The sequence below is a fragment of the Carettochelys insculpta genome, chromosome 10, assembly GCF_033958435.1.
Source record: "Carettochelys insculpta isolate YL-2023 chromosome 10, ASM3395843v1, whole genome shotgun sequence".
Classification (NCBI taxonomy): Eukaryota; Metazoa; Chordata; order Testudines; family Carettochelyidae; genus Carettochelys; species Carettochelys insculpta.
Window position 1 is genome coordinate 29,716,261 of NC_134146.1, and position 27,977 is coordinate 29,744,237.

Genomic DNA, 27,977 nt, shown 5'->3' on the forward strand with positions numbered 1-27,977 from the left:
GGGACAGACCCACTGCTTCAGACCGTAGCCATACCAGAACAGACTCAATATTTGAGGCATAGAGAACCAAAAATAGTCATCAAGGTTGACCAAATCAGCAAAAAATTATCAAGGTGAGCAAATCAGAGAGTAGAGGGGCGGGTGGTAGGGGGAGTCAAGAATTAGATTAAGCCAAGTATGCAAAAGAGCCCCTATAATGATCCAGAAAATTCACATCCTGGTTCAAACCACATGTTAATGTGTCGAATTTGAATATAAAAGGGAGTTCAGCAGCCTCTTTTTCCAAAGTAGTGTGTAAATTCTTCTTCAGTAAGACTCAATCTCTTAAGTCGTTAACAGAATGGCCCACTCCATTAAAATGTCGGCTGACCAGTTTGTGGATCTGGAGTGTTTTTATGTCTGTTTTGTGCCCATTAACTCTTTGTCTAAGAGAGTTTGAAGTCTGTCCAATGTACAAAGCATCATATCATAAAATAGCATAATGTGCTTTTAAAGCATTGTAAATAATTGTTGTTTAAATTAAAGAGCACCTTTAATTTAGAAACAATTGAAAAAACAAGGTGTTAAAGCATTTCAAAATTTTATCAATCTCATTTCTGAAATGGAATAAGAACATTTCATATTGTTTGTAAATAATGCTGACTTTTGTCATGGCAAAAAAATGAGAAAAGCCATAAGTCTGTTATAGCAAAAATCTGTAGAGTCAGACCATATTTTTATTATAGCTAAGTTTATTCCAGTAGATTGGCTTAATAGTTTAAAATATATAATAGCAGAGTATCCTGCTCCATGTGAAGTTAGATATGTTCCATAAAATATTGGCTAGTATGTCTTATTTTGATTAAGCATATTAAACATTCCTAAATTCTTTAGTTGTATAGGTGTTCTTTAATCTCTAAAGATAGTAAGGCTTTATACAAACAGTTGGAATGTACTACAGAAGCTTAATTAGCAGATCATTGGAGCATAAAAATTGCCATGTTGGATAATGTAGTCTATTGGCTAATATCAGATGCTTCAAAGAAAGGAGTGAGAAACACTGTAGATGTGTAGAGGGCAATTATGCAGTCACCTGCCCACAGAGAAAATTTCTTTCTTGGAAGTATGAGAATGAGCCTTCCAAAGATCTAGGCTTTTTTATTGTAGTTCTGAATATTTTTGTTGTTTTGTTGTTTAGATAAATAGACAATACTTTTGAATCCTATTAAGCTGTTGGTGTCAGTAATACCACCAGCTAATAGAATAGAGTTCCACCAGCTAATAGAACTAAATGTTTAATGTGAGAATGATCATCACTTTTTATTCAGGAAAAAATCCTCTAAAAGTTGTAGGTGGTAGGGATTGTCACTACATTATGGCCACAGCAAATATTCTACCTTAGTTATACTTTGTAATGTTACCCTTCATACCCCTGAGTCCCAGTTCATTCTGCAAAGTCAGAATCCCTCACTATCATATTTAGTGAAGTAGTAAACTTTGGTTAAACATTTGGGCATCTGCATGCCTCTAGGCTACAGGCACGAATAAGAATTGCAGTGTAATCTTTCTGTTTTGATGCCAGCCTTTTAGCTAAATCATTACAAAATTAAATAATAAAAATAAAAAATATTCAGTACCTATTTCCCCAAACTCACCATCCTCATTAGCTTCCTAACAGCAAAAGAGGGTATTAATCTGTTTTATTGGCCAAAAAACATTGTGTTTTGAAAGTGTTATGTATGTGGAGTGATGCTGTATGCTTATCCACTGTACTGGCAAATGACTCTATTTGCAAAAAAGGCACTTTGAAAGCAGCAGTTAAAACAGCATTTAGTATTAGTCTCAGAGGGGTAGCTGTGTCAGTCTATAGCTTCACAAAACCAAGCAAACAGTCCTGTAGCACCTTAAAGACTAACAATACTCACAGAGCCATCTCCATTTGGTCTCAGTTCTCTCAGTTCCTGCCATGGACCTTGCCACCCTTGATACATGGCAGAATCCCCAGGCAGTGGGCACAGGTGTTCCCTTTGTTATTCCCCATGCATTGGTAACTCTAATTTTAAATGCATATGATCTAAGTTGAGGGAAGCTGACTTCGAACATCTCAGGGCACAAGGCCTATGGTTCCTGGAGGAGCTCTCCTTGCATATCAAAGTCAGAGAGCTCAGAATTGTCTGACCCTTCACCCAACATAGCCAGGTCTATCCTCCAGAGGTGGGGGCTTACCCTTGTAGACCTGTTCACAAATGCAGAACAAGAGAAATGTCTGCAGTTTTACTCGCTACATGGTTACAGCCCAGACTTGCTCACAGATGCCTTCCTACTCCCATGGACAGAACACCTATTTTGTGTGTTTCCCACTATTCTTCTTGTGTACAAGATCGTGCTGAAAGTCAATGGGACAAAGCAAGGCTTATTCTTATAGCCCCTACATGGCTGCATCAGCACTGGTTCTGCACTTTGTAGGACACGGCAGTAGTAACCTTGTTGCTATACATGCTCTGATCTTGCAAGATCACAGCCAGTTGCTCCATTTGAACCTCAAGGCCCTCCACCTAACCTGCACACACCTACCCTGTGTCTACACGAGCCCCCTCCTTTCAGAAGGGACATGTTAATGAGCAGGTTGAAAAGATGCTAATGAGGCACTGCATATTCTGGTGTTAGGAAGAAGGAGCTTTCGAAAACTGGGGATGTCCTTTTGGAAAGTCCCGGTCTCCACGGGTGGCACGCCATTCGCAAAGCCACACTTTTGAAATTGCTGTGGCTGCCATTATGCTAATGAGGCGCTGCATATTTATGGCAGTGCCTCATTAGCATCTTTCGAACCCGCTCATTAACATGCCCCTTTGGAAAGGAAGGGGCTCTTGTAGACCCAGCCCTAATGTGGAATGGACATGAGCAACACTTCTCGAAGAACAAAAGTTACAGAAAGGTTAATAGGCATTTTTACCAAACATTTTGCACATTAGTTACTGACATTATTTAAGAATATTTTCCTTTTCGTTCAATATCAGCAAAGTTAGTTGTGAATTTAATCAGTGGTGCTGAGTCAAAACTTCTTGCAGTATTACAGTGATTGCAGTAATGCTTTGAGTTCAACTAACTGTAACTGCCTTTGTTTATATTATTATATCTGTTATAGCCACATAAAGTTACATGAAAATCAACTTGAGAAAATATTAAAATATTTACACCTTATATCAAGGGATGTGTAATGGTAAAAAGTTTTAATGATGTGTGTAAAAAAGGCACATGACAGAACTACAACAGTATTATCTAAATGATTATCATTATAGTGCCTGATCACCCCAGGCAGCATTGAGAGGGTCTATCGTATTAGGTACCAAAAACACAGAGTAAAAGATGGTTTCCACTGCAGAGATTTTAACCAAAAGATCATTCATCTTTGTGGAAAAGCTCATTTAGTTATGAATAGTATTTGTGGTTTCTAGGGAACTGATGCTGATTTCTCATCAGAACAGAACAGAGCACCTACAGGAAGCATTAAAACAGAGTATTCTGAATGAAGATAACTGGAAGGAAAAGGTGATATTGTACTTCTAGTTGGTATTGATTTTATATGTTGTCTTTAGTCCTAGTCACTTGTCAAGAAAATTTATTCAGAGCCAGATTTAACGTATCCAGTCTAAGCATGACTATAGTGTTTTTTATTAAAAGTATTTTAATGGATAATCCCTAAACAGAGATTAAAGGCTGAACACAAAATATTTCAATATGATCATAATGTTTATTTTGCAGCACTTCATTGATAAATGAGATTGACCATTGTTGGCAAAGTTGTTATAAAAGTGCTCCTTTCTACTCCTGGGCATAGCTGCATTGAATACAAATCTATTTTAAAACCCCGAAGAAAAATGTGAAAGAAGAAATAATATCCAGACAAACAAAAGCTTTTGTCCATCAACCCACCATGTGTAACCTTAAACCCAGTATCAATTAACTAAGTGGACTGTTTTATTTAGCATGTTGTGATTTATGAGATGTTAATTCTGGAGGTCTCACAAAACCAAAATGTTGTACCTTTTTATGTTCTTCTTCACAGCAAATAAGCAGAGAAACAATGAAATTCAGCTAAATTCTTACAATATAATTGAGTGCTGGATAAAGTTTAATATCATGCTCATTGCTTGGGGCAATAGAAGAGTGAAGAAGTGATGATGACTGTTAAAACCTGTTCAATTCTGTTTTTGAAACATAGAGTTTGTCCTTTTGGTATAAGCCCGTAACTCTCATTAACAGATCCTTGCAAGTTATGTGAATGCATGGTGAGAAAAATGGACCCCAAAACTAGTTATGCCATCTACAGAGTCAGGGCTGGCAACAGCAACAGTTATTTTCAGTTTAAGGATTTACCTTAAAGGAAATTAGAGATAGGTAAATTCTGATGTGACAAGCACAGAGCTAATAATAATCCCTCAATCCAGGAGTGTAGAAGGAGGTTTTGTTACTTAATTCTATTTCTACCCCTTCTAGTGTCTGTGTCTTTAAAGGAGTCCTTTACCATCTCTGCCAAATAGTCATCTGTTGCTAATTTGATGCTGTTTTATACTTACTGCTCCTGCAAAGTAGAAATGTGTGAAAGTAAGGACTTCTTTTGATGAAACTTATTGTGTGAACTGTCTCCATTACATTTCAAGTGACTTCACACTCCTGCAATTGAACTTTTCTGTGAAATGGAGTGGCATTGGTTATCTTATTCATTGAATTATACGGAAGTGTGAAAAGCCACTTTCACATAACATCTTTTTTTTCTTATTTTTGAATAGTAGTAAGACAGTGGTAGAAAGATAGTGACCACATTTTATGATTTGTCAGTGGAAGGAGTTGTGAGGCAGAATAAAAACTTGTTAAATACACACACACAAACGTACACACTTTTTTGATAAGGACAAGTAGAAAAATGCAGTGACGATTGCAAATGAGGAAGAGGACAGTTATCAAAAGGGGCAGGCAGAGATGATAGCTCTGGTTAAATTTGGGGGTAAATTACCTTGAAAGAGGACCAGGCTTTCCGATGTATGCCACAAAGACAGATGGTGGGAAAGTCATTAGTCATGGTTCTGGGATATGTATATGGGCTATGACATTCTGACAGTAAATTAAGGACATGCCCAAAGAAGTGTATTCAGTTCTACTTAAGCTCCCCAAACCTATGCTACACCAAGAAAAGAGAATTGCCTATTCTAAAAGCCAGTAAGTGCGTGTGGTATATGGACTACAGCAGGGTAGGGCAACATTAGGCACCTCTTTTAACACAATCCACAAGCTAGATCCCTTCCTAGAGTTTATGTATAGGCCTAATATTACTGAAACAAATGCATCCCAGCATAGTGAGGTTACCTGTAGAGCATGCAGCACATCAGCCTCCGTGCATATATAAAACACTCAATGAACCAGCTTCCTCATTGCAAAACAGTATATACAATACATATTAAGCCAGCCTAAACACTGAAATAATGCATTAAAAATTAGGCATAGGGAAACTGCAAAAGTCTCTAAGTATGGTTTAGATAAACATCCATAAGTCAGAATAATGGGTTTGGTTTGGTTTTTTTCCCCATACCCATCAATCCTGTTTTCTCCAGCAGATGCTTTGAGACAATACTCACCTCTGCAGGGTTCTGGCCTTCTTATCTAGTGTTGTCTTATTGGGAGTGAAGACTTTCATGCTATCATTTGGGAGATGATTTTTTTTCCTCTGCCTCTGACAGATGTAAGAAAAAGTATAAATTAACCTTTGCTTAGCCTCTTGAAGGCTAAACTTTTTAGGGAATCCTAAAAAAAATATTGTGGGATAAAACCCAACCAACTGATCTCTTTTTGAACAATGAGGAGAAAGTTTGCTCTTGAAAGACATCCAGCCATTTTGGAAAGGATTCCACCTGAGCCACACATGCAGCAAAATGGAAAAGATTTTCAATCTATGAAGAATCTCACCAATTAATACCAAATACTTGACTTACCTGTTACATCTGAAATCCTCTGATCTCTCTTTCACTTCATTGATAATCCATTGAGCATCCCTATCTGCAGTACACCCACCACTGGATAGGTATTTTATTTTTTCACATCCCTTTAGTATCCAGATTTTTAAAGGGGCACATTCACTTGTACTTGCCTGTATCCGATCCACTATGTTCATGGGGCCTGAATTTAGTATTGTCTTGCTCAATGGGATCCCCTTTGAACTTTTGGCAACAACATCTCTGCTACTGTTATCAATGAAAACAGTGTTTCTGATAATAGTTACCTCTGCGAGGATGGTGTCAGTGCTACAGTCACTTTTAGGCCATTCTCCTTTCATATTTCACAAAGACAAGGTCTCACTTAGTCTGTATGCTAATTTTATCCCTAAGGCGGTTTCTTCATTGCCCCTCAACCAGACTGCTCATTTTCCAGTGTTTTTTCCAAAGCCTCATTCTTCCAAGGCTGAAAAAGATCTTCATAAATTGGATGTACAAGGGGCTCTGACACATGTATGACAGAAAGTCTTTCATACCTCCCCCAGTCTGTATCCTGTACTGAGTTAAAGGGCAACCTGTTACAGAGCAGTATATTTTGTGTTAGATTTCTGATGATCAAATTTTGCTGTTCTTAAATTGGCAAAGGTGTCTCCTCCACAATGTATAAGAACCCCAGTCCATTAGGACTCTTTCCACTTCATCATCTGTTTTGAGCAACACCCCTTGATTGGGCACTGAAAAGCAGGAAACATGGTTGTGTGTACATACCTTCTCCAGACACTATTCTGTTACTCAGGCTTCCTGAGATGAGGCCAGTTCAGCAAGTCAGTGTTAAGTTGCTCTTCAAATAATGAACACTCACCAACTGTACAGAAATTGCTGGTGAGTCCCTTACAGTGGAATGTATATGTACTCAGTTACTGAAAGGAGAGAAAAATTATTATGTTTTTGTACAGTAACTGTTGTTTTTGAGATATACTGTGCATGTAGACATTCCATAACTCTCTCAGCATCCCTGCTACTTCCGGTACTATATTCTGGCCGTGTGAAGGAAGAGAGAGAGAGAGCAGCCATGCTCTTTTATACCTTTAGCTCAGAGTACAAGGGAGCATGCTGGGGGAGCATGCTCTGCTTGCTGGCACTAGCAATGCTAGCAAAAGTTGTTTGAGAGTTCATTGAGCACACCTACATTGAAATGCGAACATGCACAGCACATTCTGAAGAACTACTATTGCACAGGTAAGTAGCTGTGTTTTTGTGAAGTGTATTGGTTTTCAGCCTTAAAAAATCATAATATAATGAGCAGAGGTGTACTTCCAGGTGCAAGTGCTGCTGGCAAAATAGTCCTTGTAATCTGAAGGTTATATAATCTAGTATTACCAAAATGAGTTGTTGGGTTTTTTCACAGCAAGGAAAAGTAATACTTTGTTCCAATCGCCTCTATCTGTGTCCTTCCTACATGCGTCATTTAATCACATTACATTTAGAAAGATTTTTCAACAGGTCCCCAACAATTAGGAAATAATTAGCACAGAATATGACAGCCATTTGTTTAATAGTGCTTTTTCAGGGAGCAATTTAGACCTATACTACAACATCTTCACTCACTTATGATTCATTTTCATATGTCTTTCAAGAAATTGTTTTTAACCTGATAAGCCCTGGTTACTGAGTCTGCTAACTCGTACCTTAACTTAGAATATTCTAAGTGTGAAAAAGCTGTAAGATGACTTGGTATATTTTCTTTAAAAAACAGTGTGTTTTCTTACCTAGATGGAAATTAGTCTAACTAAAGAACAAGAACAACATACAGAAGAGATTCTAAGGCTCAAGAAAGATGCTAAAATGGAACTAGACATTGAAAGACAAAAGCACCAAGAATTAATAGCAAAATATCAGAAAGAGCAAGAGGAGCTGCAGACAAAGGTTTGGAGCAGTTGAAAGGAAGTTGGTGTTGCAACAATAGATAATATACCTTGGAGACAAAAAGTGGGGGTGGGGGGGTCAAGTTCCCTTAAATTCTGTTTCCTCGTTGTGATAGTGTAATGACATACAAATAGCATTTCTTCCTGTTTTAGTGTCTACAGTATATTTCCTATTTGTAATATCTGGAATAGAACAGAGCAAACACATTTGGCTTATACAGGTAAAGATATTATGTGGGCATGTGGCCCACTGGGGTTCCCCCCATCAGCTCCACTCCCTCACATGCCTCTTGCACACTGGGACACTGGAGCCCCACACTACTTACTCCTCTCTCCCCACCCCCGCAGAGCTGGAACACCACAAATCAGCTTTCTGTGGCTGTTCCAGCTCTGGGAGGGAGGCCCAGGAGTAGAGATGGAGTGCAAAGCAGGTGATTCATGGTACTCTGAAAGTGCTGGAAGGGAGCGGGAGGATCAGGTAAGTGCGGGGATCCAGAGTCCTACTGCGCAAAAGAGGTGTGTGGAGGCAGAGAGGGTGTGCACAAGCCGCATGCATCCCACTGAGATGAAAGATTTTGGTTGTCCATCATTGTATTATACGATAGATATGTTCGCATTTACTCAGACCCAAATTTTTCCCAGACGTAGTTTTCTGACATGTTGATTTTCCTTATGATGTCATATGAGCCGTGTCTACACGTGCACGCTACTTCGAAGTAGCGGCACTAACTTCGAAAGAGCACCCGTCACGGCTACACGCGTCGGGCGCTATTTCGAAGTTAACTTCGACATTAGGCGGCGAGACGTCGAAGTCGCTATCCTCATCAGGAGATGGGGACTGTGTAGTCATTGCGCGTCCCGCAACTTCGAAATAGCGGGGTCCGCCATGGCAGCCATCAGCTGAGGGGTTGAGAGACGCTCTCTCTCCAGCCCCTGCGGGGCTCTATGGTCACCGTGGGCAGCAGCCCTTAGCCCAGGGCTTCTGGCTGCTGCTGCGGCAGCTGGGGATCCATGCTGCAGGCACAGGGTCTGCAACCAGTTGTTGGCTCTGTGGATCTTGTGTTGTTTAGTGCAACTGTGTCTGGGAGGGGCCCTTTAAGGGAGCAGCTTGCTGTTGAGTCCGCCCTGTGACCCTGTCTGCAGCTGTGCCTGGCACCCTTATTTCGATGTGTGCTACTTTGGCGTGTAGACGTTCCCTCGCAGCGCCTATTTCGATGTGGTGCTGCGCAACGTCGAAGTTGAACATCGACGTTGCCAGCCCTGGAGGACGTGTAGACGTTATTCATCGAAATAGCCTATTTTGATGTTGCTACATCGAAATAAGCTACTTCGATGTAGGCTTCACGTGTAGACGTAGCCATGGGCTGATAGAGGTTTTCAAAAACACTCAAGCTATATTTTGTACACAATTTATTTAACCAAAAATAAAATCCAATCTTTGGGTCTACTCTGAACTATACTGGGCTGGCATAGAGTTGTCGCTCGTGGTTTCTCCCTCAGTTGAGCATAGTGCCTATTGGACAAACCGAGTACTGAATCCATTTGTTCTCCATTTACCAATGGTAATTGCTTTAATTAAATATAATTTTCTATTCCTTTTTCTTTTCTGATGTTTTTCTAGCCAGATTAATCATCTCTTTATCCAAATCTGAGTTTTCCAAAATTCATATAAAAACTGAAAATAGTTTTCCAGATATTTGAAGAATCAAGAAAGGAATCTGTATTGTGTCTATTTCATATTCATTATGCTAAGCCAGAGTTTTAAGCAGTTGTGAAGAAAACATTTTATTTTCATATCTGTATTTTTTAAAGACCATCTACTTGCTATAGAGGTTGAAAATGGGAAATCAGAAAACTTTTTCCCATTTCTAGTAGTTTCACTATTTGGCCCTGGGCAAATCACTCAATCTCTCTGTGCCTAATTTTCTTATATTTTAAAACCACTTTTACCAGCTTTGAGGATATATAAGTCCAAAGTAGTGATATTGTATGTTTATATCTGTTAGGACCTGTATCTCTACATGAGCAAAGAAATCATTGCATGTGAACTAATGTAAGGTTTTTCACACAGATACCTGCATTAGTATCCAGGGCCATCAATAGCATAAGTATGGAGGTGGGAATTCTTAAAAATCAACTCCAGGAAGCCAAGGTCAAACTTAGAGAGAAACATGATGATAAGGAAGAAGAAATGCGAAACCTTAAAAGTCTGATTACTAAGCTTGAATTCCAGCTGAAGAAGGAACAGAACAACAGTGATTCATTATCAGAGAGCATGAGGAAAGAAATTAAACAGAAGTCAGATGAACTGGAAAAATTAACTCAGGAGCGAGCAGAGCTGATTCAAAATTTGAGTCGGGCTCAAGAGGAGGTAGGAACTTGACCAAAGGCATGCCCTGATGCATTCAGTAGTAGATATGTTGTTATTATTTGTATATCAAGTTACAATCATGCAACTTTGAAAAATGCTTAAGTGCAGACTTTGAGAATAAAATCAAATCTTCAACTCCAGTGTGTTAATTTTACAAGTCTGTAAATCAAATGAAAATCAAATATTATGAACACATTTTGAAATGATTAGTGTGAAAACCCTGCAAGGCAAACTCTGCAAATAGTGCCTGATAAGGATATTCATCCCTTTCAGGCCCTTGGAGACACCTCTCCTTCATCCTCATGTTTAACAGTGCTCTAGAGATATGCAAGTATCATTTAAAGGAACCCTGGATTTTTTCAAAATAGAAAATATGGACCAAATTAGAAGCACTTTAAACATTGTAGTAATATTCCCCCTAGCAATCTTATTCATATTTGCGATAATTAATTAGAAAAAAATTGTATTTGTACAGCACAAGCATGGGAGTGCACAAAATGATTAGAGCCTGCTGAGGAGTTACTTTGCTAGATATAAGCAGCTCCTGAATGGTTGAACTAAACTGAGAAAAAGAAAAGGAACATGTGCAGCTATGTTAGAAATCCTGTCAAAAGTAGAATCGGTGATGGTAGATAAAGCCGGACTGGAATATCCAAAGTTATTAGTGGCAGTAGGAACTTGTAAACAATAAAAATGAAACTCTTCAAGATGAATTAAATGCTAGGCTGATATTTGTTTTTGGTACAGAAAAGGTTCATAATTTCTCCTAATTTTACTAATCCAGTCACACATCAGTCTCTTTTGGATACATCATGACTAGTCCTAGTGAAGACTTCGTGAACAACCTCTAGGCTGAAAAATGTTAATCCAAACTGTTTATCAAACAATAAGGAATAAAGAATGCATCCACGCATATCAGTTCCCAAGTATTTTGCATACAGGAAAATGATAACTTTTTGGATAACTTTTTCACAGGGAATGATACAACCATCTTGTGCACAACCAGTGATTGCCACTATTGCCTCAAACAGTTCCAAATAGTTCTTCTTTTTCTCCAGTATTTCTTCTGTCTGATGAAACCCTAGATGCAGCTAGAGATGCATTTCATGCAAGCAACCTCTTTTGGGTACATTGACACTGAAGTAAAAGACCTGTGGCACAACTAAGCCCCAAGAGCCTAAATCAGTAGACCCAGATTCTGACAGTCTCGCATCTCACCAGTTTTCTATTGCAGTGTAGACATACCCGTTTGCTTTTCTTCTGTGAATGATATTTTGGTGAATCTAGGCATGGTGATGGGATAGACTAGACTTTCTGTGCCTGGTTTGCAGACATTTTTCATGTCTAGACTTACTCTTAATCCTTTGTAAAATTCTAGAATAAAAGTGGTCATTTTTAATTCTGAGAAAATGGAGCCTGAAGGAGTAGAGCTGGAGTGCTGCAGCATTTTGTATTGATAGCTTGGGCCTCTGTCTTCTGCCAAATTTCAAACTTTCTTGATTATTACCCATTTTAAGCCATTTCAGAAGAGCCAACTTTTCATCCTTGGTGTACATTTGCTATTCTGGCCTTTAAATTGTACATTACCTCATTTATTTTTAACAAACTATATGGCTGTGATTTTGTTTTAGCTAATGAAGGTCCCTTTTAGTCCCAGAATGATTGAACCCAACATTGACCACACTCTAACTCTGTTTCTTCCATTTTTCCCTCTGTGTAATGTCTAAGTCATCTCACATTTCTCCAGGCCTATGTTCCTAAAGTCCGTTGCTCCATATAAATTCACTCACTTAAATCTGATTCTTTGCAGCATAGGATTCTTCTCCCTCTTGTCCCTCTTCTGTGCTTTTCCTCACCTCTTTGTACTGCTGCACTCTCTACAGAGCTTTTAAGTGGTGGCGCCCAGACCTTTTTTCACCCCTTGCTGTAGTCCTCTATTCTTGTCCCCTCCCCTTTTTTCTTTTCTTTTCTTCCTCTCTTTATTTCAATGTTTGTTTCTGTTCGCCTTTCCCTCTGCCACAATTCTATGAACACCCGGGTGATGGGATATCACACGAGAAAAACATGAATCATTCTTCAGCTCCTTATTTCTTTATTCTTCCTCCTCTTTTCCCTTGTTTTTTCCATCTGACCAAAGAATAGGCATTCCCCTCTCCTCTCTCTGGGGTGGGGGTTGGGAGGTGGGGAAGAGATGGGGAGAGTTTTGTCACTGTAACTCAGGGGTAATTCACCTATTTTTCCCTTTTCCTCCCAGTGAAAATGAGAGCAAATTCCCAGTAGTGGTGGTGTTTTTGAGGCCACTGGATTGCAATTTCACTCACTCCAAGGCCGTGTCTACACGTGCACGCTACTTCGAAGTAGCGGCGCCAACTTCGAAATAGCACCCGTCACGGCTACACGTGTTGGGTGCTATTTCGAAGTTGAAATCGACGTTAGGCGGCGAGACGTCAAAGTCGGTAACCCCATGAGGGGATGGGAATAGCGCCCTACTTCGAAGTTGAACGTTGAAGTAGGGCACGTGTACACGATTCACGTCCCGCAACATCGAAATAGTGGGGTCCGCCATGGTGGCCATCAGCTGAGGGGTTGAGAGATGCTCTCTCTCCAGCCCCTGTGGGGCTCTATGGTCACCGTGGGCAGCAGCCCTTAGCCCAGGGCTTCTGGCTGCTGCTGCTGCAGCTGGGGATCCATGCTGCATGCACAGGGTCTGCAACCAGTTGTTGGCTCTGTGGATCTTGTGTTGTTTAGTGCAACTGTGTCTGGGAGGGGCCCTTTAAGGGAGCGGCTTGCTGTTGAGTCCGCCCTGTGACCCTGTCTGCAGCTGTTCCTGGCACCCTTATTTCGATGTGTGCTACTTTGGTGTGTAGACGTTCCCTCGCAGCGCCTATTTCGATGTGGTGCTGCCCAACGTCGAAGTTGAACGTCGACGTTGCCAGCTCTGGAGGACGTGTAGACGTTATTCATCGAAATGTGCACGTGTAGACGTAGCCCAAGTCTAAAACAATGTGAATCCAGTGTTTTTTTAGTGCTGGTACTTGCCAGTACTGAGTACCAGCAACTCAGCAACCCCAGCCACAGCATCCCCAGCTGGGTGATGGGGGGACCTCAGCAGCCCCATGTTTGGAAGCCTCCTCCGTTCTTTTACAAAAAAAAAGCACTGTGTACATCCATAGGTCACTGGCTTTGGAATGACACAGTAAATATCAAAACTGATGGGGCAAATTGCTGAACTTCATATAAAAATTCATTAATTCACTCACACTTGAAAATAGTATGTGACAGGAAAGGTGAAAATATGTAGTTCTCTGTTTTTAAAGAAACTTCAAATGGGGAAAAACATTTTATAACAACTCACTGAACAAAATAATCTTTCTTGAGGTGTCCTCAGTAACTTTCAGTAAATTGGCACTTTACAATTTCACCTTTTAGAACAATTTTTGTGCAAAGTCTGCAAATAATACAGCAATGTCCCAACTGCATGACAAAGTAGAACTACAGAAAATATTTACCACAATTTTAACAGTGGGAGCAGATTGAAATATGACATATGAAAGTTGTATTTAAGCTACTGAGTAGTAGCATTCTAATATCAAGAAAACACAATCTCCTGCTACCCATCTGACCTATTCATACAAATTCTCCCACAACCTTTTGGGCCAAATTCTGATTTGATTTATATAGTCATTTTAAAGCATATCCTCACTTGTCAGCAGGTCAGATTATGCCTCATTGTGTTCCACATGTTTTGACGTATCAGACAGAAAAGAAGTAGAACAGACAGATGAAAAATTAGAAACTTGGGTCTCTGTTTTTTTTTTCTTTTTTGTAGTGTAGTCATAAATTTACAAACTCACGTGTGTACCAGCATATGCCCTCTGATCACCAGTGCCCTGTGTTTGAGTTCAATAAACATCCTTTTTGAGCCATGGTGTCCCATAAAGTGTTTCTTTCTTTTTGCAGAACACTCTTCTGCAGGAAACTGTGCGTAGAGAGTGTGAGGAACGCTATGAGCTAACTGAAGCTTTGACTCAGGCCAGAGAGCAAGTATTGGAACTGAAGCAGCTCAATGGAAACTTCCCACTGTCACAATGTTCACTCAGTCAGGGCAGCCTAACCTCGTGTACTGCACTGGGCAGTAATCATGGACAGAAGAGCATAACAAGCCCAAACTCTGGGAAAGGAATCCCACATGCAGGCTTGTATGACATTTCCAGAGCTACTACTGTACCAGCTTTCAATAAGCACAAGGGCAGTGGTAAAGTAGGTTTGCCTGTTCTAACTCCACCACACCCTCCCAGGGGAAGAGCATCTTCTGTGAATGAATCCAAAAACAGAATAACTGCAATTATAAGAAGACAACTGAGTCAGCTCTGATGTATAAAAATATTAAGGACAGTGCATTGAAAACCCTGAAAACAATTTTAGTGCATCATATGGTTACTTAATTGTGGACCAGAGGGCAAAATGGTACAGGAAAAGTAACCTTTACTGTCAATTAGCACATTTATAGGGTTTTTTTAACAATTTAAAATTAAGCTAAAGTCTTTTACGTAGTTATATTTTACAAGACAATCGTGGTTGCTTATTTTTGTTCAACAATATAATTGAGGTTAAGACTACATGTATTTTAAGATGAGAAATATACAAATGAAAACAAAGAGGTGTTTTCAGTAAATCTGGCACAACTGTAGTTAAAATGTTTGCAAAGCTCCAGAAGTGTTTTCCAAACCGCCATCATGTCCTAGTCTTTATGTTTCGGTTTTGGCCAATGTAATTCCAGTGCTAGTTAGTGCTGTACAAATGTAGCTCATTCATTAGGGGACAAATTTCTGTCCTCCCTTCGTTGAGTGTTAACATGCTTGCAGGTAGTTCCATTTCAGCCAGTAGTACCAACCATTTTGGGAATAATATAGTACCCACCAGAAGAGAAGATGGCAGAATCAGACCCTAAATAATAGCCAGTAGTTCAAGGAAGCATCCTCCCCCTCACTGCAGTATTCGTCCTGTACCCACTCCAGTAAAGGAATTGGCATAACTCCACTGAAGTCATTGAAACTATGCCAGTTGAAATACATGAGATTCCAGTGGCCAAATAGGAATCTTTTAAAATTTGTCCTTTAAGTGAAATGACTTACTGTATACCCATATTAAAACCCAGTGTCCCTAGGAGGTATATTGTTCCAGTTACTTTTTCTGTAACTCATGATAACGAGTAGTGTGACTGCTTCAGTAATGTGTCATATCCAAAAGCCAGCAGGTTTGGTACTGCCTCAGTCTGAAAGATGTGACCTTTTGATTTCCACTCAACATCATCATATTGAGCCTCCTCTTTTTAGTTTGAGGTGATCCCCCTGCTTCTGCACAGGAGCATGCACTCAGCTGGTACACAACAGCATTAACATCATTTTACTACCATGAACTTGGGACTGTGTTTTTTTTCTGGAACGTGCCACAGGGGTACTAATTTGAAATAAATAAACAAACCCACCAGCCTGTGTTTGGTTTATGTGGTTGGATTTGTGCTCTGTAGGTAGTCTCAGGTTTCACTCCCTGGACTACCAAATCTTTGGAGTGCTCTGGGACAGTCACACTTACCTTTGTGTGTTCCCAGGAGAACTCTGTTCAGTGTCACATTCAGGTTGGTGGCTGGGACATGAACTAAAACTTCATGGGAGGGAGACTAAAGGAGGAAACTTTGGAGATTCTCAGAGCAGTATTAGTAACTGCAGCACTAAACGGTTGCACGATCCTTTTAAAAGCTTCAGGACGGGACACACTGTTCCCCTTTAGTTGTTTTGTTGTTCTTCACAGGGCACTTTAACTGCTAGCCAGGAGATATGTTTGTAATCACACACTGGATCTTGACCTCTTGATTTTCTGGTTGTAAAATGATCCCCATGTGTGAAAATGACTCTAGTATTCCATGAGAGACAAGGTGGGTGGGGTAATATCTGTTGTTGGATGAACTTCAGTTGGTGCAAGGGACAAGTTTTTAAGTTTCATAGGGCTCTTCTATGGGCCTAGAAGAGAAAAGCAGAGCTAGAATTAGGCCAGTGCAGAGCACATTTATAAATCTGACTTCTATTTTCTAGCACTCTCCCTCTCTTTCGCTTTCAATTCCTAAAGGCCCCTCATATACCACCAGTTTTCTTGGAATTATTTGGTTACAGTGTGACTCGTACATGGACCAGATCCTTGGGTCTTTTATGCGGGAAAGATCCCCATTGATGTCAGGGGAAGTTTTGCCTGCCAAGAAACAGTATAATTTGTTCACATCACACTTACAAACAGGAAAGGCCACAGCCCCAAGGGTCAAGTGAGTTCTGCTTGGTCCAGGTCCTGAGGAGTGGCAGGAGCAGCCACCTTTCCACTTCCCTGAATGTGGAATTAAACAGGGAGACTCAGTGCCGCTGTAGAATATGCCATCTTACAGTCCCTTGTGGACTATGTCACCAGGCAGGGCTCATCAGAGTGCTGTGAGAAGAAAGTAGACATTAGCTATAGTGCCACCTATCGTCATTTCGTGCTGCTTGGTGATTCCCCTACAGCAAGGGAATTCTCATCTCCCGTACAGAACAGTTGTCCATCCTCTTTGTGTTGCTGGAACCATGCCAAAGGGCAGAGTCATAGGTCAGGACCTGGTGCCATGGTCTGATGTAAAAATACGTGTAGCATCATAGTCTATGAACTGCAGTCAAACCATATAAAGTAAGAAATACAGCCATCTAATGAGAACAAGCATTGGAGTAAGGCAGCTAGCACCATGAAAGCATGTAACTCACCTGTCAAGGAGCTGATCAAGAACAGAGCCTGGCCTTCTCGGTCTGGCCTTACCTCACAGAAATCCAGAGCTTTCTACAAAGCAATAAAACAAAATGCATTCAAGGCAGGAAACCTTGCTCAGTTGTGTGAGGTTTTAAAGGCAACATAACAGGATCTAAGTTAATTTCACAGAGCTGCACAAAGGCATCAAACATCTAGTAGACCAGCAGCGGGGGAAAGGGGTGTGTGCAGTGTTTGCTGTAAACCATATGCTTGTGTGACAGCTTAGGAGTGATTCAAGTGCTGCCCTGCTGATCAGCAGAGTTCCCACAACTAGGGGTTTTTTTTTGGTTTGTTTCTAGAGGTGGTTCACATTCTCACATACCTCTATGCATATAAAATATTTATTCTGCACATGGATGCAAAAAAGGGACCATTGTTTGTGTGCTGCTGACATGGGGGTGGGTGTCCACAGGAGCTGTTGGCACAGGCATTGCAAATGGGAGAACCCTGGTATGGGAGGAAGAGGACCCTATCGGGGCCAGCAGAGACCCTGGCATACAAGGAAATGGGGGCACACGGGGCTCCTGATGTGAGGAAATGGGGTTAAAAGGGGACCCTGCATTGAAAGGGGCTGGGTGGATGGCACATGGGGCACTTTTGGGCAGGAATGGAGGGATGCAAAGAGCTCGTGGGATGCAATGTGCTCAACCTAAAACATGCAGAATCCTGACCTTTATTAATGTCTTCTGCATCTCATTGCATTTTTGGGTGTGTGTTAATGACTCTTTTTAAGACCTGCAACCTTGGCCTGATTTTCTCACATTGTGTTGCCTAATTCATTAAAAACTACACTACCCCTAAGCGTTGAAGGCAGCGGGAATTTTGCCATTGACATTAATAGGGGCTGGAGCAGGCCCAAAACTTCTGCTGTATTTATTAAAGACACTGACTTCCAGTCCTAGTAGGGGGCCATATATTTTTATTAAAAACCTTCAGATCTGATTTTACAAGCAAAATGTTGGTTCAGCTCATGTATCAGGGATGACAACTGAGACTTAATTTAATGACTGAGTATGATATAGGATCCCAGTCCATCTGCAGTTCTTTCCATGATGGAAGAAAGTAAATTTCAGGCAAAAGTTGTCTTTGTATCTTAGCAGCATCAAAAAAAGAAAACCTAAGGTAAGAGAAACTAGAGCCATGCTACTGTGCTATGTCAGTGAAGGGTACGGATTAGAAAAAATATGGTAGACATCTTTCTTTGCATTCCCAAACAGCTGTGCACTGAGGTACGTGGACTACATTTTAGATCTGGCACTCAGCAATAGTTTATAAGCACTGTCCTTTAAAGCATGCATGATGATGTGGAAGGGTACTGTGCATCTGAACCATAAGGCAAAGCAGAGGGATCGCTAGTGATGAAAGTGTAAGGAGTGTCCTTCTTTATTAAAACCCTTAGTCTTTGACTTTAATTAGTCAAAAATTAGGTTTAACCACATTAGGACTATTTGTTGTCAGTCTTGTGTCACTACATAAGGCAGGTAGTGAAGATTTTTAGCCTTCCGCTGTAGCCACAATAAACCCCATAAGCATTGAAACTGACACAAAATAGGAGAGTCTAATAAGGATTAGCACTTATGTGTTTTTCCATACTCACAGTACAGTACAAAATTAATTTTAAAACTGTACTATAATTAACCAGGACTCTGTAAGTGACTTCACTGGAAATGTAATTTGTGTGCCGGAAAATCTGAACAGCTGGTGCTGCATTGCGAATGGTTCCGATAATGAAAAAAATAAAATCTTCCAAACAAATGTGGATCAGTCCAGCATATTATTTTTTGCCTGCCTCCCAAGTTGCCCATTTATTCCCTGAACATGAATGAGCAACAACCAGGCTGTAGTTGCAGTTTTCCACATACAGCTTTGTATTACAAGTGAATTAAGGTCAGTGCCAGGATGTGACTAACTACTTCTGTCCAATGAGCTAAGGGATGATTTTTTGAGTGTTCCACAGCAGCAGAGATTCTGTGATGTAAAACACAGGTCCCATTGCATGATACTATTCTTCCTGCCCTGGAATCAGTCTATATGTGTATTTGGCATTAACACTGGTAATAGAGGTACATCAGCATTTGGTGGTATTAGCATTACACTAATGTGTGTGGACAATCAATTATTTAATGGTGTGCAACTAGGCACAAGGAGTTAAATATATGTATAGGAATCTTTTGTAGTGCTTTCTTTAAAGGAAAAAAAAATCTCACTGTGAAATGGTTCCCCCCAAGTTAAAACCCAGTAGTCCTACACTTTAGGCTTTGCTTTGCCAAGATACAAAGTTTTTATTGTGGGCTCCCTAATTCATAACCCCCAACTGGTCTGACGGTTTCATTGATGCTGCTGGTACAAAAGACAAGCAGTTTAGTACTGCTTCAGCCTAACAAGGCCCAAACAGGCTGAGCAATGCAAATTATTACACACAAGATGAAAACAGTAATTCCTGGCAGGATGAGCAGTCTTGTGATGCATCAGTAACTTTTGTTTGCTTGTTCACCTCCTGGAAGCACAGCTATCCAGAAGTCTGCAATATGGCTAACCAATTAGCTTGGCTTACCAGGGGTCAGTGGCTTCCTCTTAGTTTAATAAATACATCTCTGAGTGAGTATCAGCTTCATACACTCTAGGACAACAAAGGACTGATGGTGTCAAAATAATGTTGTGCTTGGGCTCTAGTGATGGTAGTCATATATCACTGCAGTACTGATTGGCTTGTATGCATTAACATAAGGCTTTATTCTTTTGGAACAATGCACAGTACTACCCCATACGACACGCTAATTGAGGTACAATTGCACAAATAATTTATCATACCACTAAACCTATAGCATATTAACTTGACACACTGTACCACAATCCATAGTTAATTACACATTGGCCTATCAGCACTGCCCAGTGTGCACAGCAGTTCTGAAATATGTATGTGAGAGTCAGCTGAGAGAACCAGTGTTCATCCCTGGCAAGTTTTCCTCTGCCATTGGAATTATAAAACACTGACGTGTTCATCATTTGTGAATAAAACAAATGAGTCTTTTTCAGAGGTTTGTCACATGTAGCCCTGATTCGCTGGCAGTATGTTACAAAAGATCTTCTCTTGATGTCCCTCAGTGCCAGGATGACTGCCCAGAGGATTCATTGGCAGGGTGTTCAGTGGCTGAGGAGCCCAGTTCGTGCCCTGCAGACTTTCCCACAGAAGAAACAAGTGCAATCTTGGGGCGGACGTCACTGTTGGCTGGACTGAAATGCCCTCTCCTTCTTTGGCGCGTCTCTGTCTGGCGAGCAAATCTGTCCTCCTCAAAGTGAGCTGCGGTGGGGTGTGCAGTGCGGCCCCACTGTGCTCCACAGCATCCTCCCTGTCTGTTGGGTTGATGCCTCCCTTTTTAACCTGCACTGTCCCTCTGTCTTGCAAGCACTTCCACTGCCCTCAGCAAGCCCCTCTTCCCCGACTCAACTGAACATTGAGTACGTGCCTTGAGAGGTGTATGTCAGCACACGCATGCTCCAGGCAGATGGGTTCATGACCTCTGCCTCTATATTGCTGCTATTGTCTGCAGAGGGAATACTGAGGTTTGTGCAGTGATCTTCCCAGCTGATCCTGAGACTCCTCCTGAGGCAGTGCAGCTGGAACCACTCCAGTCACTTGAGCTGTCAACCTTCGGTTACCAGGTCTCTAACGCACCGAGAAGGGTGTGCATGATGACTGCTTTGTAAACCAAGCTTGAGTCATGTTTGTAGGGCCAGCGCTACAGGGTGTGGGGCCCAGGGCAAATCAGCTCCTCCTGGTTTGGGGGCCAGTTCTGCATTGATGGTGAGGCCAGAAAAACAGATACCTGGCTGCAGAGCCTTTGTTGCTCAGGGCTGACAGCTGGGATCCTGGGGGGTACTAATGCACTCAGCCCCCAACCCCACATGCTACTTCCCACACCTGTCTTCTGCACCATATCATGCCCGCCAATCCCAATGGCCTGCTGGGCGCCCTGCAAAGTGTAGGGCCCAGTGTAATCACCCTGATTTGCCTTACCTAAGGGATGGCTTTGCCTGTGCAAAAATACAAAACACTTGCAGGACACTTACAATGTGAAGATTGTCAGTTTTTACTGACACATTTCTATGCCTTCTCTCTGAGCACTGTACCCACCAGCCCTCTTTAAAACACAGGTAACGACTGCATTTTTGTGTGTCTCATAACCTAGCACTTGCTACAATATTATAGGGCGTTGTTTACACAGCAGTTGCTTTTGCTCACTTAGTCTCCCAAGTTATCTGCACTCATTCATTACGTGCAATGGCCACATTGAGGGCTTGAAAAGCTGTGTAGATATTTGCACCTTTTAATGCAAACCAATGACCTAGTGGGGACTCATCCAATAATCACATTTTTGGGGCAATATACAGATGATAATAGCAAGCCATAAATGTGTCCAAAACAAGCTTTACATACTTTGTTGTTCATACATCAGGAAAGTGAATTATGGCACAAGAGCGGCAACCAGCCACACCCCGTATAGTTCCAACACGTGTGGTCACATTGATTATTCCCACACTAAGGTGTGGTGCAGGATCAACATTTCCAGCTGGAACCATTTCATAGCCTTTGAACTGCTCTGTTGAGGTAAATGTTGAAGACCAGTTTTGTGTAAATAGGGATTTGCTTACTTTACCCACACAGGAGGCCAGCTGCAATGACCAGCGTGTGAAAAGCCTTTTAACAATGTAATAGGTTTTTGGATAAAGTGCTGGAGAGTGAGATTGAGCATATAAATCAGAAGACATAAAGGGCTTGATTTTAAGAGGTTGCCACCAGTCCTAGTTTGAGGGTTGTGGGGTTGGTTGTTTTGTTTTGTTTTACCTGCAATTAACTATAGGCACTGCTACTGCCAGGGAGACAACGTAGAGCATGGTTGTCCTTCACACCTCTTAGACTCAGGAGTAACTGGTACCATTGTTGTACTGAATGCAGCATAAACCCAGTATAGTGACAGCAGAATTAGCTCCTGGGAAGAATTGTGACAGGACAAAAGTAGACCATTATGAACTCTGTTTGGTGCACATTAAATGGATTTAAAAGTGGCTGATGGATCTCAAAATGTAACTGTAAATAAGAGAATCATCCCTGAGTGACTGTGTTTGTAGTGGGGTCACAAAGGGACTTACTTATTCTTGGCTCTCAGTATTAAATATTAAATACTTAACTATTAAATACAAGGGCCTAGAAGAAAATATAAAACCCTGCCTGATTAAGTTTGCAGAAGACATAAAGATTGGGGGAGTGGTAAATAATGCCAGGGACGGGTCACAGATGCAGAGCAAATGAGCAATGTGGGTTTTAGCATGTAAAGTTATGTATCTTGTGACAAAGCATGTCGGCCATGCTCACAGGGTGAACGATTCCAGCCTGGGAAGCAGTGACTCTGCAAAAGGCTTTAGGGTATGGCGTAGGAGCTGTTGAAATTCTCCTCCTCATGCAAATCCATGGCCAAAAGGTCTAATGTGACCATTAGATGTTTGCGTGGGAATAGGCAGGTTCTGGTAGCTGTTGGTGTGATTGCAACTGCACTCCTGTGTCCAGCTCTGGTGCTTCTAGCAGGAGGTTGACAAATTGGAGCCGGTTCAGAGAAAAACCCCGAGAATAATAAGGAACTGGTAAATGCCTTATCATGATGCAGTCTGGTAAATTGATCGGTTCAGCTTAGCAAAGAGAAGGTTAAGGGGCAACTTGCTCACAGTCTGTGACTACCTACATGGGGAACAAAAATCTGATAATGGGCTCCTCAGTCCAGCTGAGAAAGGGTTAACATTGTGCAATGTCTGGCAGCTGAAACTAGACAAATGTGGATGGTAAATAAGCCATACGCTTTTGACAGTGAGAGTAATTAGTCACTGTGCTAGTTTCCCCAGGGTTGTGATTAATCCTCCATTGCTGGGAATTTTAAAATTAATATGGCAGTTTGTCTAAAAGACATGCTGTAATGCATTCAGAAATTCATTCAGGGACAGTGTGAAATAAAACCAACGAACCACTTCCTTCCCATTTCCCGAGCAGAGCTGGCAGCGGGGTCAGAGACACTTTGTCCCGGAAGGATGAAGAAGTGAAGCTGCAAAGTACTTAGGTGTCCAGTAGTTCTCCAAAATTTATGCTCAAAGCCAGAACCTAAACTCCACCGGAGTGAGCCAACCCCAGGAACTGCCATGTGCATTCAAACAGCGCAGGCTCGAACTGTGGATTGGGCTCTTGCTCTTCCATTTGGAATGACAAAGGCAACGGGTGTGTGACTTGCAGACGAATATGCTCTGCTCCGTAATTAACCTCATCTGGGGAAAATTACATTTTTTTATTTATAGCAGAGAAGAAATTAGGCATAGATGTGTGTGAAAAACACGTCAGTCTTGTGGACTCATAGAACTGGAAGGGACCTCAAGAGGTCATCAAGTCCAGTCCCCTGTGTTCCTGGCAGGACCAAGCACCATTTAGACCATGCCAGACAGGCGGTTTGTCTAACCTGCTCTTAAAAATCTCCAATGATGGAGATTGTACCAATATTCTCTGTAATGAGGAGTCAATGGTCTCACACTTCAGCCTCCATGGGACTGTTTCAAGGACCTACCAGCTCCGTAGGTGTACATATATCAAAGACATTTCTTCAAAAGAGAGCATCTGGGCTCAGTTTTGCTGGCGAGCCCCTGAGTAGTCATTATCAGGCAATACCTCAGACACTGCTATGGAGAGGAGTCCTTTACAATCTCTGTTGGGGTGAGGATGGTTAATGTAACAACTTCCTCAGTCTCTTGAGTATATATTTATCAAAGCCTGTTGGCAGTTTCTTCAGAGGATAGAGTGACGCTGTTACCAGGAGATGTAAGGGCTTGTTGTGATTTTGGTTTGTTCTTACAGTTTTTGTTTGGCATAGTTACACTGGGGATTGTCACTGGCTCCCTGCTGACTGTTTAGTGCAGTGGCAATAGCCAGCTTGTGCGTAAGCTCACTTTGCAGCGTATAAATTGTCTGGGCCTGATTTTAAAGCATTGGGTGTCTATACTGTACCTGCCAAATTTGTGCCCAGGCCTATCACAAGCACCACTCAGCATTTGCGCACTCCAACAGGTCAGACTAGCTAGCCCCAGTTCCGACGTGCAAATGCCAGTCTTTGTCCTCCACCAAATTACTCTGTGTTGAGGCAGAGCAAAACAATTACCCACATCACTTTCCACCTGCTGTCTTCCAGTAGCCCAGCCAGAGATGGAGGCCAAGGAAAATGAAGGGGAAGGAGGGCAAAAAAGAGATTGAAAGAAATAAGTTTGTTTCCTGTCTTTTCAGCTGTCCTGGAAAGTGACACTTGCCACCATATATATGTGGGTGAAGTGGGGGTTGTCATGCTGGGGGCAGGGTGAAATCTCCTCAGAGCTGGTAGATGTAAGAGCTACTTTTTGTTCAGACATGTAATGTAAAGAGCAAAGCGGCTCCTGTGGGGAATAAGTAGCAGAAATCTATAGTCACTGCCCCCTAAACTGCAAGCCACATACAAGACTATTCTGGAATCTGAATTAAGAGGACAGAAGGTTTGATGGGGGAATTAGTGCCAATGTTGGGTGCGAGATTTGTTTAATGGAGGGGGTATGTGTGTGTGTGTGTGAGAGAGAGAGAGAGAGAGAGAGAGAGAGATGCCACAAAAGCACACACACACAAGACAGCAAAGCAGCCTCAGAGACACACTTGTAGCATGACACTGACCAAAAGTTGAGAGAGAGAGAAAGAGAGAGAGAGAGAGAGCACTTTTGGGTAGTGTGCTGTCAGGAAAGAGGCTTGGGACTGTGACCAAATAAATTATCCCTGTTGTTTGATTCACACTGTTCATGGAAACATAGCTTCGCACTGTGTAACTAAACAGAAATGTAGCAAAAAAACGTTTAACTCCATCGTCTCTTTTCCTCCTAACTGGAAGACCCACAAGAGCCTGACTATTGACTGAACTCTCACGCAAAAAGAGGTAACAATAGCAATATTAAAATGCTGGATTGCTGTAAAAATCTGTTATGAAATAATTAACATTACCTTTGGTTTTAGAACTATGATGCAGGGTGGGCTGACTCAGTAGAAGAGTTTCATGTGGGAGAAGGGGGATTCCTGGCAGGGGAGAGGTGGTCATGCGCTGGATTAGCTTTACTTGGCCCTGTAGTAAATTCAAACACAGATTCATATTGTAAGATAACAAAAGCCCTTTGAGACCTCTTGAGCTGTGGCTATAGCCTATTGCCTTTCCTTGCTGCAGCCTGGTGCTCTGTGTAGTAACGGGCTTGGCAGGTGAGCTGAGCAGGTCTGTGGTTAAACCCCTTGTGCGTGCAATGGTGCATGAGTTACACAAGCTGGTAGGGGTATGTCAGTCAGTAGAGGGACTTTCAGCATGTGCAAACAGCAGGTTCCACATTACCACGGGGCCTTGTGACTCAAAGGTGAAATTCCATGTGGCTGTGCTCAAAATCTGCTAATGGCATCGCTCTCTCGCTCCCTCTCTCTCTCTCTGTCTCACACACACACACACACACACACACCATTGGCAAGCTTGGGTGTGGGGTAGCACCTGGCTAACTAGACACGTTTGTGCAGATCCACAGACCTGGGCTTTTCATGCCTGCCCAGGGACAGTGCAGGACAGCAGTAGAGTGGGGAGAGGCCTCCCACAGCAGCGCAGGGCCAATTCATTGACTGTTAATGCTGTGTGGCAGCGGCAATATTTGGGGCTGGATTTCACCCCCCTACACCATTAGGCTGTGTCCAGAACTAGGTTTTCAGTCAGGGCATGATTCAGCTTGGCTGGTGCGGTGTTTGGCTGCTCGGACCTGGAGGGTTGGCTCAGCACCTCTCTGAGACGAACACGTTGTATTGTGGCCACAGCAGTGTTCACTGCCTGCCAGGAGGACGTCAGGGCATTGCTGCGGGGCTGAGGGGGAAGAGGGGCAGGTGCAGAGGGCCAGGCTGGTGCATGTAACCTGTTCACTAGCCGCACTGGGCACTCCGCACAGAGTAAAAAGGCCCTGCTCATCTCGAGGGAGGCGGTAGCCCTGTGATCAGAACACACCCACCCAAGGCAAAAGCATTGAACTGGAACACTAAGGGACAGCTGGTTTAATTTGGGTTTGACCCTAAGGGCAGGTTAAAAAAAAAAAAAATCTCCCCAACCAAACACATCGGCCACGTCTACATGGAGCTGCACTCCCAGCAGCTCCATGCTAATGAGCAGTCCCATAACTGCAAATGACTGCTCATTACCATAACCATGCAGCTAATCAGTATAGCCGTGTGAGATTTGGCTTTCAGCAGAGGGGGCTTCCAGCAGTAAAGAGGCCTTGTGGCTGTGCCTCTGCCAGCAAAAGCCCCCTCTGTTGCCAGCCCCTTATCCCTGAAAAAAAGCCATTAGCATGGCACTGCTAGGAGTATAGGTCTGGGTAGCCATGGCCTTATATAGCCCAAATGTAGGTCAGAGCCAGCTGTCTAGGCCTGTGCTGTTCTGTGGGCTGCCTTAACAGCCAGACTATCCCCATCATTTGTAACACCGGAGGAAGTCCCCGAAGGCGGACTTTTGGCTTTTGGCTTTGCTAGCAGCCAGGGCTGGACAAGAGGGGCCAGCCAGGCTTGTAACGGCTGAGTGAGGCTACAACATTCGCTGCTGGTTCCGTTCAGCTGTGACACATCCCTACGCAAAGGCCTCGCCATTATAACCAAAGGCCGTCACTGCTGAGCCTCAACAGCCCCTGATTTGACTCAGTTTGTGTGTTCTGGCTAAAGTCCAGTTAAGGCCTCAGTCAAAACTCTGTCAGGGCTTCAGCATGTAGCCCCTGGCACATAGCATAGCTGCGTCTGGATTTGTTTGGGGACGGCTGATGGGTTCCCCCCCTCCCCCCGCAACTTCATGTCTTTCACCATCTGCAGCTTGCAGTGACCTCAATAACATACTTTTAATGCTGGCATCACACACTTAATTTCTGCTGTGGTAAACAGATTAATGGGAAATGGCGTTCCTGAAGTGCCACCGGCTTTTCTGGTCCCGCCACTCTCAGCAAACATGGCTCCTCCCTTCCTCCCCTCCTTGCTTACCACAGCAGCAGCAGCACCAGCTGTTTCTTCTGGCTGTGAGCAGGGCCTCTTAGGTTTCTAGCTAAACAGTACAGCTTTGTTTTGCCATGAATATTATAGCCAGTTGTTAACATTTTACTGCCTCATTCCCAGGCAGTAGAAAGACCTAGGCCACAAAACCTGCCCACTTCCCAGGATTAGGAGGATTATTTTTATTTGCTTTCATTTGTACAAGGACGTGTCTGAGAGCTGACAGCATGTGTGGGGCTACACTGGGATTATCGCTGGCTCTCGCCTGCCTATGGTGCAGCCTCTATGCGCACCAGCAGGAATAGCGCAGAGGCAATTGTCTGGTCACCGCAGCATGCGCATGTGGAAAGGCAACTGTGTGGTTTAAAGCAGTGATCTTGGAGTTGGGATGTCCGGGCACGGGTCTCAGGTCTGCTGTAATTTCACCAGGGGGCCTGAGCCACGCTCATTAAAAACCATGGAAAGCCCCCACTGACTTCAGTGAGCTTTGGCTCAGGCTCTGAGTGAGCCTAGGCATGTGCCTTAAGTCTCTGTACATTCATTTCCACATCTGAAAGAGGGACGAGGTGATAAACTATAGGCACAGGATGTTGGGAAGCTCAGTTCAGGAACATCCTGTGATTCTGCTACACCTGCCATGCTGGGCTCACCGAGTACTGAGCCAGCTGGTTGGTGCAGGCAACCTATTAAGCATGCTGTCAAGGTGTCTGCCATATTTCACTGGCATGTCAGCCCATGGCCGAGCATTACTGGCAAAGTTTCAAAGGACGCACTTACAACCGCATCAGAAATTG

At 42.6% G+C, this 27,977-nt stretch overlaps 1 protein-coding gene and 1 long non-coding RNA gene across 2 annotated transcripts in view; one reads left to right on the forward strand and one right to left on the reverse strand.

Moving 5' to 3' along the window:
- The window catches only part of LEKR1 (leucine, glutamate and lysine rich 1), a 100,121-nt gene extending 85,449 nt beyond the window's left edge, over window positions 1-14,672 (forward strand). Inside the window, exons 11-14 of the mRNA XM_075004300.1 lie at window positions 3,435-3,528; window positions 7,740-7,892; window positions 9,963-10,262; window positions 14,223-14,672. Of these exons, the coding sequence (XP_074860401.1) occupies window positions 3,435-3,528; window positions 7,740-7,892; window positions 9,963-10,262; window positions 14,223-14,636 (961 nt within the window). The 3' untranslated portion in view covers window positions 14,637-14,672. The remainder of the gene's footprint in view (window positions 1-3,434; window positions 3,529-7,739; window positions 7,893-9,962; window positions 10,263-14,222) is intronic.
- A 1,496-nt stretch (window positions 14,673-16,168) lies between these two features.
- Window positions 16,169-26,736, reverse strand: LOC142018465 (uncharacterized). Its single transcript, XR_012646830.1, has 4 exons — window positions 25,135-26,736; window positions 17,045-17,117; window positions 16,548-16,736; window positions 16,169-16,282 (listed from the first exon to the last, which is right to left on the reverse strand). It is a non-coding gene; the product is annotated as an uncharacterized LOC142018465 (long non-coding RNA).
- Between the last annotated feature and the right edge of the window lie 1,241 nt (window positions 26,737-27,977).